Source organism: Mycteria americana, chromosome 2, assembly GCF_035582795.1.
Source record: "Mycteria americana isolate JAX WOST 10 ecotype Jacksonville Zoo and Gardens chromosome 2, USCA_MyAme_1.0, whole genome shotgun sequence".
NCBI lineage: Eukaryota > Metazoa > Chordata > Aves > Ciconiiformes > Ciconiidae > Mycteria > Mycteria americana.
In genome coordinates, this window is record NC_134366.1 from 169,381,929 (window position 1) to 169,396,418 (window position 14,490).

Below are 14,490 nucleotides of genomic sequence, written 5' to 3' on the forward strand. Positions count from 1 at the left end.
TGGGTTTGTCTGATAAGAGCAAAGGCAAAAATATGCAGCAATAGCAGCACCCTGCCACAGTGGCAGAAAGGACCAAATGTGACAGCAAGTCGCGGTAATTGCTGAAGGATTCAGATGGAACCAGAGCAGTCAGAGGTGTTACCTGCTCCCGGCTGTCCTGTCATGTCAAAAAAATCACTCCATACAAGAGTAACCAGAGTGCGTAGAGCACTGCGTTTGCTGGATGCTTGCTCTTTGCACACTGAGAGTCAGTGAAGTATTTCTGAAGCCGAGCAGGACCCTCATTGAGCAAGTATTTGTTTGGGTTATCTTGTCAGCTGAATGAGAACAAAGACTAGGTTTTCTTCACTGAGAAACAGCCATTAATCCTTATGATTACCTGCCTGTAACTAATGCAAGGTTCAAAATTTACAGCTTAAAACAATCACAAATGGCTCAAATAATTCTGACAATTTCTCATCTCTCATCATTCTCATCATTAGCCTTTTAGTTTGTTTCTCAGCAAACTGAGGCTTTCCTGCCTCCCAGTCACTCTTTCTGGCCCTTGACAGATTCATGGAGGAAGTTTGTCATTGATTCTCATGTAGACCATTTTCTTTGCAAAATTCTAAAGCTTCTGTTGTTTTTGAAGCTTCAATTAACGGAAGTTTAACTGTTCACTTTGTTGCAGGGTACTGAGCATGTTTATACATGGTAGGATGCAGCTTGCCAGATACACTGAAGACATAATGTGTGATCATAAGCTGGCTCACTGGTACCTTCATCTAAGAGGTCCCACCAGCAAGCTTACCCTTACTTTACTGTCAATGAAATACTTTAATTGGATTTTCTGAAACAGTATATGAAGGAAGCTGTCAGTTCATTACCCTCACCTGGAAAGGACTACATTGGATAACACATTCCAGCTTGGCACATTTAAAGCAACTATAATAAGTGGAAATAAATAGATCAGAATGGAAGAAGGATTAAGCTGCCCAACACTTTCTCTTTCACTCCTTTGGAATGTCTTTTTTTCCCCAGCAATGTAGGTTTAGTAGATTAAAAAAATTTTTTATCTCTATCAACCTAAATGGAAATATGAAAAAAAAATCACTCATTTTATTACCAAAATAGTATTTTTCTCTGAGTTTAAGCATCCATTATTGTATACCAGAGTACAACAGAGGATGCACAGGAATGCAGGTGGAAAAGTGAAGTTGTTCACTGGGGATAGGGTATTATAAATACAACTTCTTTTTACCCAATTTTTGCCACAAAAAGGTGAGGTGAGACGTCTAGGTTCTGTCTTTCGTCAGTGGAAAGCAACAAGCAGATGCATGCACTGAGCTGACCCATCCTGAGGTACACATCTGAAAAGGACAATTGATTTCTGTTTGTGCCTGTCTCTTTCCGCTGACAATAGATAGAGCCTAGAGAAATATATTGATCTAGATACACTCACATTTTAGATGGCTTAAGTTAGACAAGATGAATTCTACTTTCTCCAGCTGATTAGCACCTTCTTAACAGCAGACTATACCAAAAATGCACTGAAGGCAATGTCAGAGGCATCTAGCCTGCTCTGACAGGTAGGTTTCATAAAATATATAACATAAAACATGTTTAGCTAGGTTTTCCAAAGATGAAACTCCATCTACAGTGTGCCTTTTTCTATTGAAGCAAGAAAATTGAGAGTCAAGGATCAATTGTATTTTGACAAAATTATCAAAGATGTAAAATTGAAACCGTTCTGAAGTAATATGGTATTTCTTCTAGCATGACCACAGGCACAGAGATGTGAGGAGAAAAATTCTAGCTTCTGTTTACTGAAAATGTGCTTTCTCTTTTGTGTTTGGCTCAAAACACCTGGAAGTATGTCTTTCAGAAAAAAAGACTTTTTAATGAGTTGTTGTCACTAAAAATCACAGTTGCTGGCAGCTGCAAAGGAAATAATCATTACTGAAGCTACAGACTGAATTTAAACTAGGAACTCAACTCAAGTATAGTGCTTCAAACAAAGAAAACCTCATCTTCCAACAGGGGGGATGAAATTTTGGGTCTGTGCCTAATACTGCTGAGCACCTGCAACTGTCACTGAAATCTGAGCCTGTGTTTAAAACAAGTTCAATAGGTAGTGACACTAGTTCAAAACACCTTGAGGCAATGAGCAGATGTCTGAGAGACTTAGAAATATTCCTCACTGCATGGGGTCATGCATTAAGGTACAAGTACAGGATATTTTTAATCCCAAAACTGTATTGAAATCAGACTGCTCAGAATAGTGCAAAAACCCACATAAAATCAAATCACCGTTCTCACTATGGAGTTTTCATGTTTTCCTTTGTACATTGGAGGTGTAAATATTAAGAAAAGTGAAAATTGGACAGCTGTTCAGAAATCACTGGACTCTTCATGAGAAAATGTCATTAAAAGGCTTATGCATAAGTTGAGACACAACAGAATTAAGTACAGTAATTACCTGACACAAGTTACTATATAGCTTTGATACCTGCTGGACTTTCCTGTGTTTTACTTTTTTTTCACTTATTAGAGCCACAGGTGCATAAGATCCTTTATGTGGGAAAAAATGAAATGGCTTTTCCATAGCTCGTACAGAAGAGGCACTGAAATTTCTATCATTCCTCAGTCTCCTGTATGAAATAATATTGTCCTTAAATGAAATATTGGTTGCTTCTTTTAGCACTACTGGGATTATTATGGTGTTTTCCACAGTTATCATTTACAAACCGTATAATTCTCAAAAAGTTTGATAGACTATCAGGTTATTCTTTTTTTTTTCCCCTGAAGAAAAGCTGTAAAATTTCACACCAACATACTTAAGAAATTAGCATGAAAAATTTCTCTGGAATATAATTACTGTTTGACTGGCTAAGCCAAGCAGTGTCCTCCCAGGTACTCTGTGAAATGTCTTCCAGTGTTTTTTACAAAGTTCTTTGACTTTTCATCTGTGTTAATGATTAAAATCACAACTCATGAAAGAAAAAATAAAGATCTATGTTTGTGGAAATACATTCATACTAAACAAGGAATATTATTTTGTTCTGTAATATTCCATACACCCAGATAAAAGTAAAGGAAATTCAGAACGTCTGACTTTTGGGATTTATTGCATTTTACATGCTGATCTTGCCTTCAGTCAAAAATAAAATACGTAAATAAAGTTCTGAACAGAAATTTTGGAAACTTTCTTTGAAATAGTACATGCATTTCATTCTTTTTTTTCCCCCTAAAATCAAGCAAGGCTGAAATTAATTTTGTCATCTCTGATTTGATTAATTCGTCATTGTTTGCATCAGTTTAATGTTACTCTGCATTTTCTTGTAACATCATCTTGTGTCTTGTGGAAATTAAAGTCTGCAAATTCAGTATCCTGTTCTTTGTTGCTGGGGTGTGCTCACATTTCCCCTAGTGCTCCCACCTTGGGCCTCATAGCTTGTGGAAAAAGACTCCGTATTCATCTGTGAGCACACACAGTTTTCCAGAAGGTGCTGTCCAGAGTTCAGGCTGTTTTCTAACCTCTGCCTCTCTTGCCAGAGGACTGCACTGATAGGGAAATGCATTTTATTGAACACTATTTGGAATCTGTACAATAGAAAGTATTTGTATCTAAAAAGTGAAAGTATTTATACAATAAAAAGTATATACAAAGCAAAGTGCTCCAATTTCTGTTGAACTGGCCTGGAATCAAGTGCATCGTTTCAGTGTTGAATTCTGATTTTTCAAGCTTAGATTTACATCTTTGGTTTAGCTTTTAAGAGCTGCAATAATAGTTATAACTGAAGTTTCCAACATTCTTGTGATGTACTTCCATAATATTTAACCATTTAGCCAGAATGTCAGACTGAATGATCTGGATGTCCTATCTCACTTAAATTTCTCTGGAAAGTACAAAATCTAATATACTCTGATATCGCAGCGTGCCTCACTTTGTCCTCTCCCTGCTACTAAATCGTCCCTGAATGGAGCCAGCAACTAAGGAGACAGACAAGTTACCTGTTTTATTGCTTGATGAAAGAGGCAGAGCTCCTTCTTTAATAAGAATGAAAGCAAAAGCTTATGAAAATAAATTAGACTTCTTTGTAACACTAAAGGCTGCCTCAGCCTTGCAATATTTTTTCCTATGAATTCAAGGAATGCTGCATTCTGGGAAAATATAGAGAAAGGCATCTAATAAGCCAGAGAGTTTTAAAGGGCCATTTATATGGTGAAAGGTATGCTCAGGGACACTTCTAGGAGGATAATTGAGGCTGCTTCCATTTAATGCCAGACAAAAAATATGTATTTCCATATTTAAGCTTATCTAAGGTTATGCAAGAGGAGGAGAAAAAAAGAAAAAAAAAAACAAAAAACAAAACCAGTAGCAAATAATCTAATCTGGACATGCACATTGGGTTTTGTTGTTTGGGGTTTTTTTGTACTGAGCCTATCTCAGCAACCTATCTCATCAACAAAACTACCCTAGCACCATGACGAGAAAGCATACTGCTCGCTTTTTATATTTTATATATATATATATATATATATTTTATATTTGATAATTCCAGCTCTGACAGCAGAAACTACATAGAGCATGTGAACTCAGAACTTCCATTACCCAGTCTAACTTCCTCGTTATTTATCATAACTTCCATTTATAGAAAAAGCAGTGAACAGTTCCTTCACCCTCAACCAAAAAACCTCACCATGGCACACAATTGGCACAAAACGGATTTGCATCTGTTGTGTGTCAAATAAGTTAAGAAGTTATGAATAGAGATAATATTTAAAACATTTTACAAATCTCTAGGTGTTTTGCCGACGCCACGTTGCAAGGATCGCATCCAACATACGAGATTACATGACAGAGATGCAAAACCTTCTCTGAACAATAGTTGTGGATATAGCAGGTTTCTTCTGAGCGCGGTGCCTAGTGGAGTGGCACACTTTGGTCTCTCCCATATTTATGTCAAATTTGTAAAGTTGTGGAGGGCAAGACATCAAAGCAGAAGAAAGAGGCCTGGGAGCATTCAGCAGAAGTGAATTGTGTTAATCTGCTCAACACGCAAAAAGTTTAACAGACTTTATTTTTTGCATTTGATTCTTTAGAGTCTCTTCAGCAACTCATCTGAGACCAACAGACCTGTTTATGCTCTTATTCTACACCCCTGAAAACCCAAAGCAACTTCATCACACAGAGATAATGGAGTTCTCTCTGTGCAAAACCATTTTGTAAGTACAGAATTGGGCAGCTGTCCTTTTCCCAAGGGACCTCCTATGAACAGACAAGTGTGATGCACACAGCACATCAAGAGTCATAATGAGGTTTAGCTGTGAGGAATCTTGTGGGATTTTTTTTTTTCATTTTGTGAGGTGCACGACTTTCCTGAATATTAATGCAAAAATCATCAGAAATCATCCCTGCTTGACACAGCGGAAACTGCTATAATTTGAGGGGAGGGACTTTTAATCAGAGATGTTCCACTGAGGAAGGATAAAATTAATATTCAATTAACCATGTTGGAACATTTTCCTAACGAATATTGATAAACTTGCATTTAGTAATTTTTCATATAAGCACAAAACAACAATTCTGGGGAGGAATAAATTGATGACATTATGTTAAAACAAAACAAAACAAAACACCAAGAAAAAAGTGGGAGGGAAAGTGAAGCATGTGAAATGAGCTTAAATTAGGTTCTCCAGCTGTTTTAATTTAGATCTATATATAACCTATGTATATATGGATTGAAATTGGATAAACCAGAAATTTTAAATCTCTTCATCCTCAAATACAAAGTTATACAAGGAAGGACAGGTGAGAATCTCTGGCCCCAGGTTCAACACACAGCTTTTGATTCACATTGGCTGCATAAATAATTTTGATGGCATGCTGATTTTGCAAAAACAGCTGATGTCATGTGTCTGTCATTATCAATGAGAGCAAGCACTAATGCCGTATATTTTGTATCAGTCTTTGTGCTGGCAAAGCACAGCAATGACACATTCGGCCAGGCCCGAATGCCATTCTACTATGACACTTTCTCTCCTTTCTGTTTAAAGAGTCCAGTAAAACAGCACTCTCCATACTCTAAGATTGCTCCTCTCTTGTAGGTCCTGGGAACAGGATTCATCACTGGAAGACATTAATTTCATATCAGTAAGAGGAAGCCAACGGTGCCATACAAGATGGGTGGTTCAGATCATATACTTCCTTTGTGTGGGTGCTCATGTTGGCTGAAGGAGGGGATGCCAAATTGGGAGAAGGATCTCAGTAGGAACCCATTCTAGCTGAGACACAATGGAAAGCAAAGGGGTTGTATGTATGTGGACTATAGGGAGGGTAAGCTCCAGCAACTCTGCCATGCACTCCTGAAATCAGGACCGCTAAGGAGGAGGGTGAGGAGACCTCTGAGTGGTGGAAAGGGACTGGGTAGCTTGGTCACAGTATTGTTGTTGCTGTAGCAAAAACCAGTCACAAGGAGAGAGGAGAAGATAGAAGAAATGGGTGGTAGGAGTAGAAGCTGGTCCTAGCAAGATGCAGAATATTCCTGGTTTTCTCAGGTGAGGTTGATTTACACAGATATGTAGAATGAATGATCTAGTGCACAAATGACAAATTGTGGTTGATGGTACACTTGAGTTTTTGATATACTGATTTACCAGTATATGTCAAGATGTTGTACCACTGGAAAGCCAAGGTGTAGACTACTCTTCGTAACAGGCACAGTGCAGAGGGTCTATCTGACCTAGTGCAGATGTTTATAGTGTTGGCATTTACAAATAAACAAATCACCCCAGGCACCCTTGTCAGCATAGGTAATGATGGGTAGAGGACAGTCAATCTCCTTCTAATGCAGATGGTGGTATTTGATAAGATAAATCATGTCTTTACCTCCACCAGCTACATTGATGAGGCCTGTAACAGCACAGAGACCCCATGACAACTTCTCAGATAGAGATATCTGTGCAATGGACACTTAAAGTTAGGTAAGAGGAATCCCTGTCCTCCTTGTTTTTATGGGCATCTCAAGACAACTCACCCTTTCACCATCCAGAAGCAGGTGCACTCTGAAGTTCATTGATTCATTAAGAATGATCTCTTCGTTTCTGTACAAAATCTGAAATATTCTGCTGTAAACGTTGTTTTCATGAACGCAGGCTGAGCAAAGGCTGGAATCACCTGCACAAAACACAGACAGACTCTTGGTGTGATTTCTGCAGGGAGATTATTTTTTCTCCTATGTTTTCACTTCAGGATTATCTAGACCAGTTATATTAGTACTTGTAAATAAACACTTGCATTCTCAATAATTAATGGTAATGGAGCAGATTGTTATTGTGGGTTGCAGGTTCCCAAACATGGTATTTAAAGAAAATAAATGTTAAACTGTAGGCAGGCTGGATTTCAAAATGAGAATAGCTGACCCTGTGACAGCACTTACACTATTAACTTTATTTCTAATGAAAGCTAAAGCATCAAATGTCTTCTAGGCATGTTTGCTACCCAGCACCATGAGGACTGTGGGTGTTCACCTGTGAAATTTCATCTTTTATCTGCAATGGGCATCTTTCAGAAGAGGGAGTTTTCTTGTCATCTCTGGTACTCCCAGAACTTACTACCTGGGAGGGGGGACAATAGCCAATAGCATATCTTGAATGTAGAGCCTAAAAGTGCACAGGTATCTTAAGTTAAAATACAGAAAAAGAAAAATGTAGCCATTTTTTCAAGATGCCGAAAGTCCTGTGTAATCCTTCAGTCTCTTGACCCAGGTGAGAGTTGCCGGTTTGACCCATACAATTGGGATTAATCTGAGGAACTCAAGAACCAAAACTCTAGGCTTCTCCACATTGAATGCAGACAGTCAATAGCTTCATCTGTGTGCTGGTGTATCACATAATCACAAATGAACTTCACATAAACTCAGGTGGGATTTGTCCTTCCTAACTTTTAGGTGCCTCCAGTGTATGTATTTTGTTTTGGTTACAATGGAGCCTATGGAATTTAAGACATCGTTCATCTGACCAAAAAAAAAAAGTGCATGCTTTAGAGTGAGGCAAATTTTTGCTTAAAGTCCACTGCTTATTGAGTAATTCTTCTTTCACTAACAGGCAAACAGTGTGACTTGCTTACCTGTACAAACCCACACCTGATGCAACAACATTTACTACAGTGAATTCCTTCCAGAGGACCCTGCAATGACTGTGTGACTATTTAATGAACAACTGGGCTCCAGAGTTAAGTACTTTCAAGTGGTGTCTTGGCTGTTAATCAGAATCCCCTGCTAAATCTACTTCCATAGCCGCTGAGCAACAACTTCCTGCAAAATTTACTCAGAGCTAGCTTTGTCCCTTTCCAGCATTCAGTGCTGTAGGAATCTGAGGTTTTGACATATAGTCTTTTAGCAAATGGTATTTTGTAACTCTCCTGACAAGGTGTGCTTAAAAAAGGTGTACCAGTATCAGTCCTTCAAAAAGACACAGATCTGTGATCATCATCAGGAAGCCAGCAGGCACATGCTTTATACAAAGAATAGTTTTTCAGAAGGTATTTCTGGGAATTCGGGCCTTTGCAGAATTGTTTTGAGTCCCTGAGCTGTGGTAAGATAAAAGTCCAGGTCAGAAAGTCTTAGGGACTGCTGGTTTGTCAAGAGTTTCAAATCAGGACAGGTCTATTCTGCTGTGCTAAAGCTACTGCTTTGCTTTTCAGTGCAAGAATCATACATAATTTGCAATCAGAAGTCAGTAAGTCAAGACTGACAGAGGACTAAAGATTTCCTGAGGTAAAGTTTGGTTAGGGGGAAAAAAAAAAAAAAGAGAAAGGAGTTTAAAAAAAAAAAAAAGTACTAAAGGCCCCAGTACACAAGTGAATGGAGTTTTGTCATTATAATGATTAGCTTTTGTGGCGCCAGTCTGCTGGAACTGGAATAGGGCAGACAAAGAATAAAATATAATTCAGGGCAGGGAGAAAAGCTGATTAAACACCAATAAGACCAATAAGACTTGAGCTAATTAATTACCAGGACCATAGTGCTGTCATCCAGACTACATTCAAATAATTTTCCTGTTACCGACTTTTACCAAGCACACCCAGGAACAGCCTAGGTGTTCCACTCTGCTATTGTCTTCCCATCACATATCCTGCACAATAGTTCTGCATAAGTCCAGGCAGCCTAGATAAATACACATTTATTTCCTTGTGCTACACCAGTTAGGCTAGAATGTTTCAGCCTGATTAGCTCTTGAAAAGCATGCAGTTGTATTTATTTTAATTTATGCCTCACGTTATTAGAGACACTGCAAAAATCATACTAGAGGTATAATGCATTCTTATTCCTAGCTGGCAGACAAAGGAAGCTTTCTGTTATTTGATTTGGATATTGATATACTGGTACTCTTCTAGGATGGAAAGTTTAATGTCATTTTCTTTTCAGACACACTCCTGCGCAGACCACTCCTAGTGTGTAATTGCTTTAGGAGCTAGATTTGAAAGGTGGCATAAGGAGTAATTTCTCTGGTTGGAAAGGTTGAAGTCAAAGACACGTTACAATGCTTAGGGTTGTCTCAAATCAGTGTGAGTGAATACGATACTATAGGGCCAAAAATTGCTCAGTTTTAAGCAGAGCTATCTACCTTTGCAAAGATCTGGCAGACAACTACAGCAGATGAGTGCCTGATCACCTCCTAAACACAACCCATCCCTGCCTATTTCAATGGCCACAGCCCGCTTCTTTCTCTCTTAAAGTATGATATAAGGCTGTGGAAGGAGTTTTCTCAGAGGAGCGCTCGGCAGCATGAAGATGCCTTAGTAATGCTGACAGCAATGCAGACATCCTGCTTCTCAAAACAAAGGGGAAAGGCAACACGTCCATAGGTATTGCCCTTCAGGCAGTAGCACTCGATGGTGTATTCTGTGCTTTAAGGTACAGACAGGGACCAGGCTGTATGACTGTACTTGAGCTTCTTTTACTAACAAGTGGTACCTGCACCAAACATACTCTTCCTTAGACTACTCCATGAAAACATTATCATCCCAGTAACTTTTACAAACTTCCCTTTGTTTCTGGGATACCTTCTGATACTTATGTCTCTCTCAACCCACGGATTCGTCTGCTAACAGACAGCGGCAACAAGGTTGGCTTTTGCCATGGCTGATGTTGTTCAGGGAAGGTTGCTGGCAGGAGACATAGCAGATGTATCCCTGTGTTCACATAAGCACTTCTGTCCTTTGGCACAAAGCAGAAGATGGTGTGAGAGAGAAGCTTGAAACTATGGGCTTTCCCAAATCTCTTTATAGCATAACCTCAGTTACGCAAACAGCTCTGAGCTATGCCCGCGCTGCTCAGCAGTCACACGCAGTCCAAGGAAGACAGACATAGTGTGTGGAAACTGCCGGGAGCTCTCATTCCCTCATGAGAGCTGGAGCTAAGACTGTATTGACCTGCATTTAGCTCTTTATTCCACAATTTCAAAGGCTTGAGGTTTGGTGAACTCAACAAGGAAAGTCTAATTTTGTGGTAATGAGATTTTGCTCAGTAAATTTCCTTGTTAGGAGATTTATTTGTGACACTCGCAGTATCCCTTAAGCTAGAAGGAATCCTATTTCCCTGTCTCCCTTTCCTAAGTGGCTATTCCATTTACTGCTTATCTTCTTCGGGTTGACTAGGTCTTCAAATTGTCTGGAAAGTGAAGGAGCTCTCAGGGCTGTAAGAACCATTGCAAGCATGAACAGGACAGTTGTGCTCCACAACCAATCATTTCAGAGAATGAGAAAAGCCTGTTGATGCATCTCTCTCTTTCTATTCTTTCCACAGGAAATATACTGCCATCCCACCACCCCCCCTAGCAATCCCTTTAGAGACTATTGAGTAATGGCATTTTAAAAGAAGGAAGGGAAAAAGGCTCTTTGCAGTTCTGCACACTTTCTTATACATAGCATAGGCTACCTGTACAGACCAGTCAGTATATCATGTCCTGCTTTATCACTGTCTCCATATCCAATTTACCAAGCTCCCCTAGATACGCTCTAGTCTACCTAATCTACCCATCTGAAAGTTTCTATAGACGGAGATTTCTAAATGTTATTGCAGCACATCATATAGAAATTATTAATCCCTTTAAAGAATCAGAGAGAGATTTTGCTACTTAGATCCTGGAAGCCCCTGAAAACATATGTCCAGATAATCTTATAAGGAAGGAACTGATGGATAGGTGACATGTAAAAAAATTTGTTACTTATCTTCAGCCTAATTGAGGGAGAATAGAAACTATATTGTTCTGACAACCACTGCCAGTAGGAAGGCACTCAGGGGGTGGTGGTGGGTCTGTGGCAGATGTGCAAAAGCCCCTGAAGAATGGAATAGAATAGAAAAATACACAGTAGAATAGAATAGAATAGAATAGAATAGAATAGAATTGAATTGAATTGAATTGAATTGAATTGAATTGAATTGAATCGAATCGAATAGAATCGAATAGAATCGAATAGAATCGAATAGAATAGAATAGAATAGAATAGAATAGAATAGAATAGAATAGAATAGAATAGAATAATTTTGCATAATGCATCAGAGTGCATAATGAGAGTTGGGACAGGAAAATGGAAAGATATAAGCAATGGATAAGAAAAACTGCTTTAACATCTTCAAGAAAAAGCACTGGAACCTGAGGGACACCACCAGAAAACACAGTCCTCTACAGAGACATGTGACGTGGTCAAACTCACTTAACCATAGCTTTGCTGTTCATAGTAGGTATAACTTGATAAAGTTGATAATGAAATCAACTTTAGTTGACTAATGTGCTACTCTATTTGTGTTTTGAAGGGGTGCGATATGCCAGAATAGCTTGCCCTTCTACTTGAAGGACCCACTGGAACATCAACTGAAAATATTTCCTGGTGAGACTGGCAGCATCCCTGTCCTGGTTTCAGCTGAGATAGAGTTCATTTTCTTTATAGTGGCTGGTGTGGAGCTATGTTTTGGATTTGTGCTGAAAACAGCATTGATAATACAGAGATGTTTTAGTTGTTGCTGCACTGGTCAAGGACTTTTCAGCTTCCCCTGCTCTGCCAGGTGCACAAGAAGCTGGGAGGGGACACAGCCAGGATAGTTGATCCAAACTGGCCAAAGGGCTATTCCATACCACATGACATCATGCTCAGTATATAAAGCTGGGGAAGAAAAGGAAGGGGGGACGTTCGGAGTGATGGTGTTTGTCTTCCCAAGTAACCGTTACACGTGATGGAGCCCTGCTTCCCTGGAGATGGCTGAACACCTGCCTGCCCATGGGAAGGAGTGAATGAATTCCTTACTTTGCTTTGCTTGCGTGCACGGCTTTTGCTTTCCCTATTAAACTGTTTTTATCTCAACCCTTGAGTTTTCTTACTTTTGCTCTTCCGATTCTCTCCCCCATCCCACCAGGGGGGAGTGAGCAAGCGGCTGCACGGTGCTTAGTTGCTGGCTGGGGCTAAACCACAACAATCCCTCAGCTGGTGCAAAGCTGTGACAGGGACCTAAGTTTTCCTGATTTTCAAATGTTGTCATTTGTGTCATTTCCCCCAGTAGCACCCTCACACCACTTTTGGTTATGTGAGGAGAGGAAGACATTTCTAGAGAAAATTAATCAAGGATGTTGACAACATTCTTCAGTTCAGAACTGTTCCCCCAACCTTTCTAAGATCCTAATACACACACCAGATAGATTAGCACTCCTTCTCCCAAACTCCACTGGCCAATTATCCCAGTTGTCCTCTGCAGATATCCCACTTTCTTCATTTTTCAACTCTGAGCTTTTATAGCATCCTTCCTCTGCTTTCACCATGCCTAAATTACCTCCCTTCTTCCCTTTAAATCTCCTGTATTTGAACCATCCTTTACTCACTTTTTTTTTAACCTCTATAAAAATAGTTTAAGTTGTTTCATAGTTGTTTTATGTCAATAACATTTCCACAGAGCAAACAATGAACGCACCTTGGCAGAATCAACTGACAATGACACACGCATATCTCAACCTCTGATTTCTGTCAAGAAGAGACTTTGAAATGGCAATGTCTTGGTGTAGCTGAGACTTGATGATGAATGATTTCCCCAGAGCCACCTAAGTCATATGAACCCTTGCTGTTTGCAAAGCAATAGGATTGGCCGGTTTTTATGCCCTCTGCAGTCTGTTTGGTGTGTAAGTGATTAGCATGCTCCAGTCTCGACAGCTAGATTCTTTCCATAATTACATTTTCGATTGTGCTTCCTCCTGACATCTATAACTTCCAAAGAAAACTGGAATAAATGTTAACCAGCAAACCTTTTCGAGGATGGTAGGCATCCTGGTCTGAGACCCAGATTTGCCCAAGAGTATTGGTATAATCTGACCTTTGAGAAATGCTGGAGTTTTGTTCGTATTTATTTTTTGAGGGTTTTACAATATGTAAATGCCTAATCACACAGCCCCTAATTCAGAACTCTTGCATGAGGTAATGTTCCTATGATAGAAGGTTACCTTCAAAGCCATGAGTGAAAGGCCATATGCTTTAGAGAGTTTCTGAAGAAAAAACAACAGTTAGAAAGGAAGGGGTTCTCAGTTGTAGTAGTACAGAGACCATGCACAGCAAGCGTGATCATCACTACATCACTTTACATTACTTTTTAACTCTGCTTCCAACAGGTACCAGAAGTGTGAAGAAAGCCTTGGAATTAGGTCTTTGGTTTATTTTAAAATTGACTACCTTGCTAAGAATAATTTTAAATAAAGTTAGATTTCCCTACCCAACAAGGAGCATGAAACCTAAATGAAATGTGAAAAACTGTGTTCTCCAGAGGAAACACATTAAAATCTCCTTCACAGCAAATTTTCTCCTATACAACTTTACTGTTAAACTTGTAGGACTTGACTACAGTTTTGCTGAGAATTATAGGGGAAAACATCATACTTATACACTTCTGTTACCTCTGCTTTTAGTATACTTCAGCTTCCGGCTTAGACAAAGAAAGAGCAGAGATAGAATTTATCCTGACTCTGTTCTCTATTCAGTAGCCCAGAGAAATAAGATTAATTACTACTTTTTCAAAATAAGGAAGGAGGAAATGTGACGACTCAGTCCTGACACTCTGCTGCTGGAGAGATTACATCGTTTCCTATCCCCCATGCAACAAAGAAAGTAATTTTTTATTCTAAATACAGAATTACAACTCCAGGGAATATGGCCTTTTAGAAAAATGACTTCAGGTTTACATCCTGCTTTCTCCAGAATTATCTCTCTGTGGTTTATTGGGCATTGTGTGAGAGGTCTAAAATGAACAGGGAGTAATTATACAGTTAGGAAAAAATCCATATGGAAAACAGATCTAACTTCAGATCTAGCCTCTCTGATGCCTTTACAACTATAGCACTGGAAACAAGATAATTACTCAATTGCTGGTAACTTCTTGAATCTCTCTTGCTGTCTGAGAAAAGCAGTATTATTATGCTGCTGTTCAGATAAATGGAAAAGCAGGGTTCTGCTAAGTTTTGCTTTAATGA

General features: G+C 39.2%; 1 protein-coding gene across 1 annotated transcript in view; it reads right to left on the reverse strand.

The window, feature by feature from the left end:
- The window catches only part of FAM135B (family with sequence similarity 135 member B), a 151,931-nt gene that overhangs the window by 75,224 nt on the left and 62,217 nt on the right, over window positions 1–14,490 (reverse strand). The window contains exon 3 of the mRNA XM_075495767.1: window positions 7,020–7,159. Within this exon, the coding sequence (XP_075351882.1) occupies window positions 7,020–7,159 (140 nt within the window). The remainder of the gene's footprint in view (window positions 1–7,019; window positions 7,160–14,490) is intronic.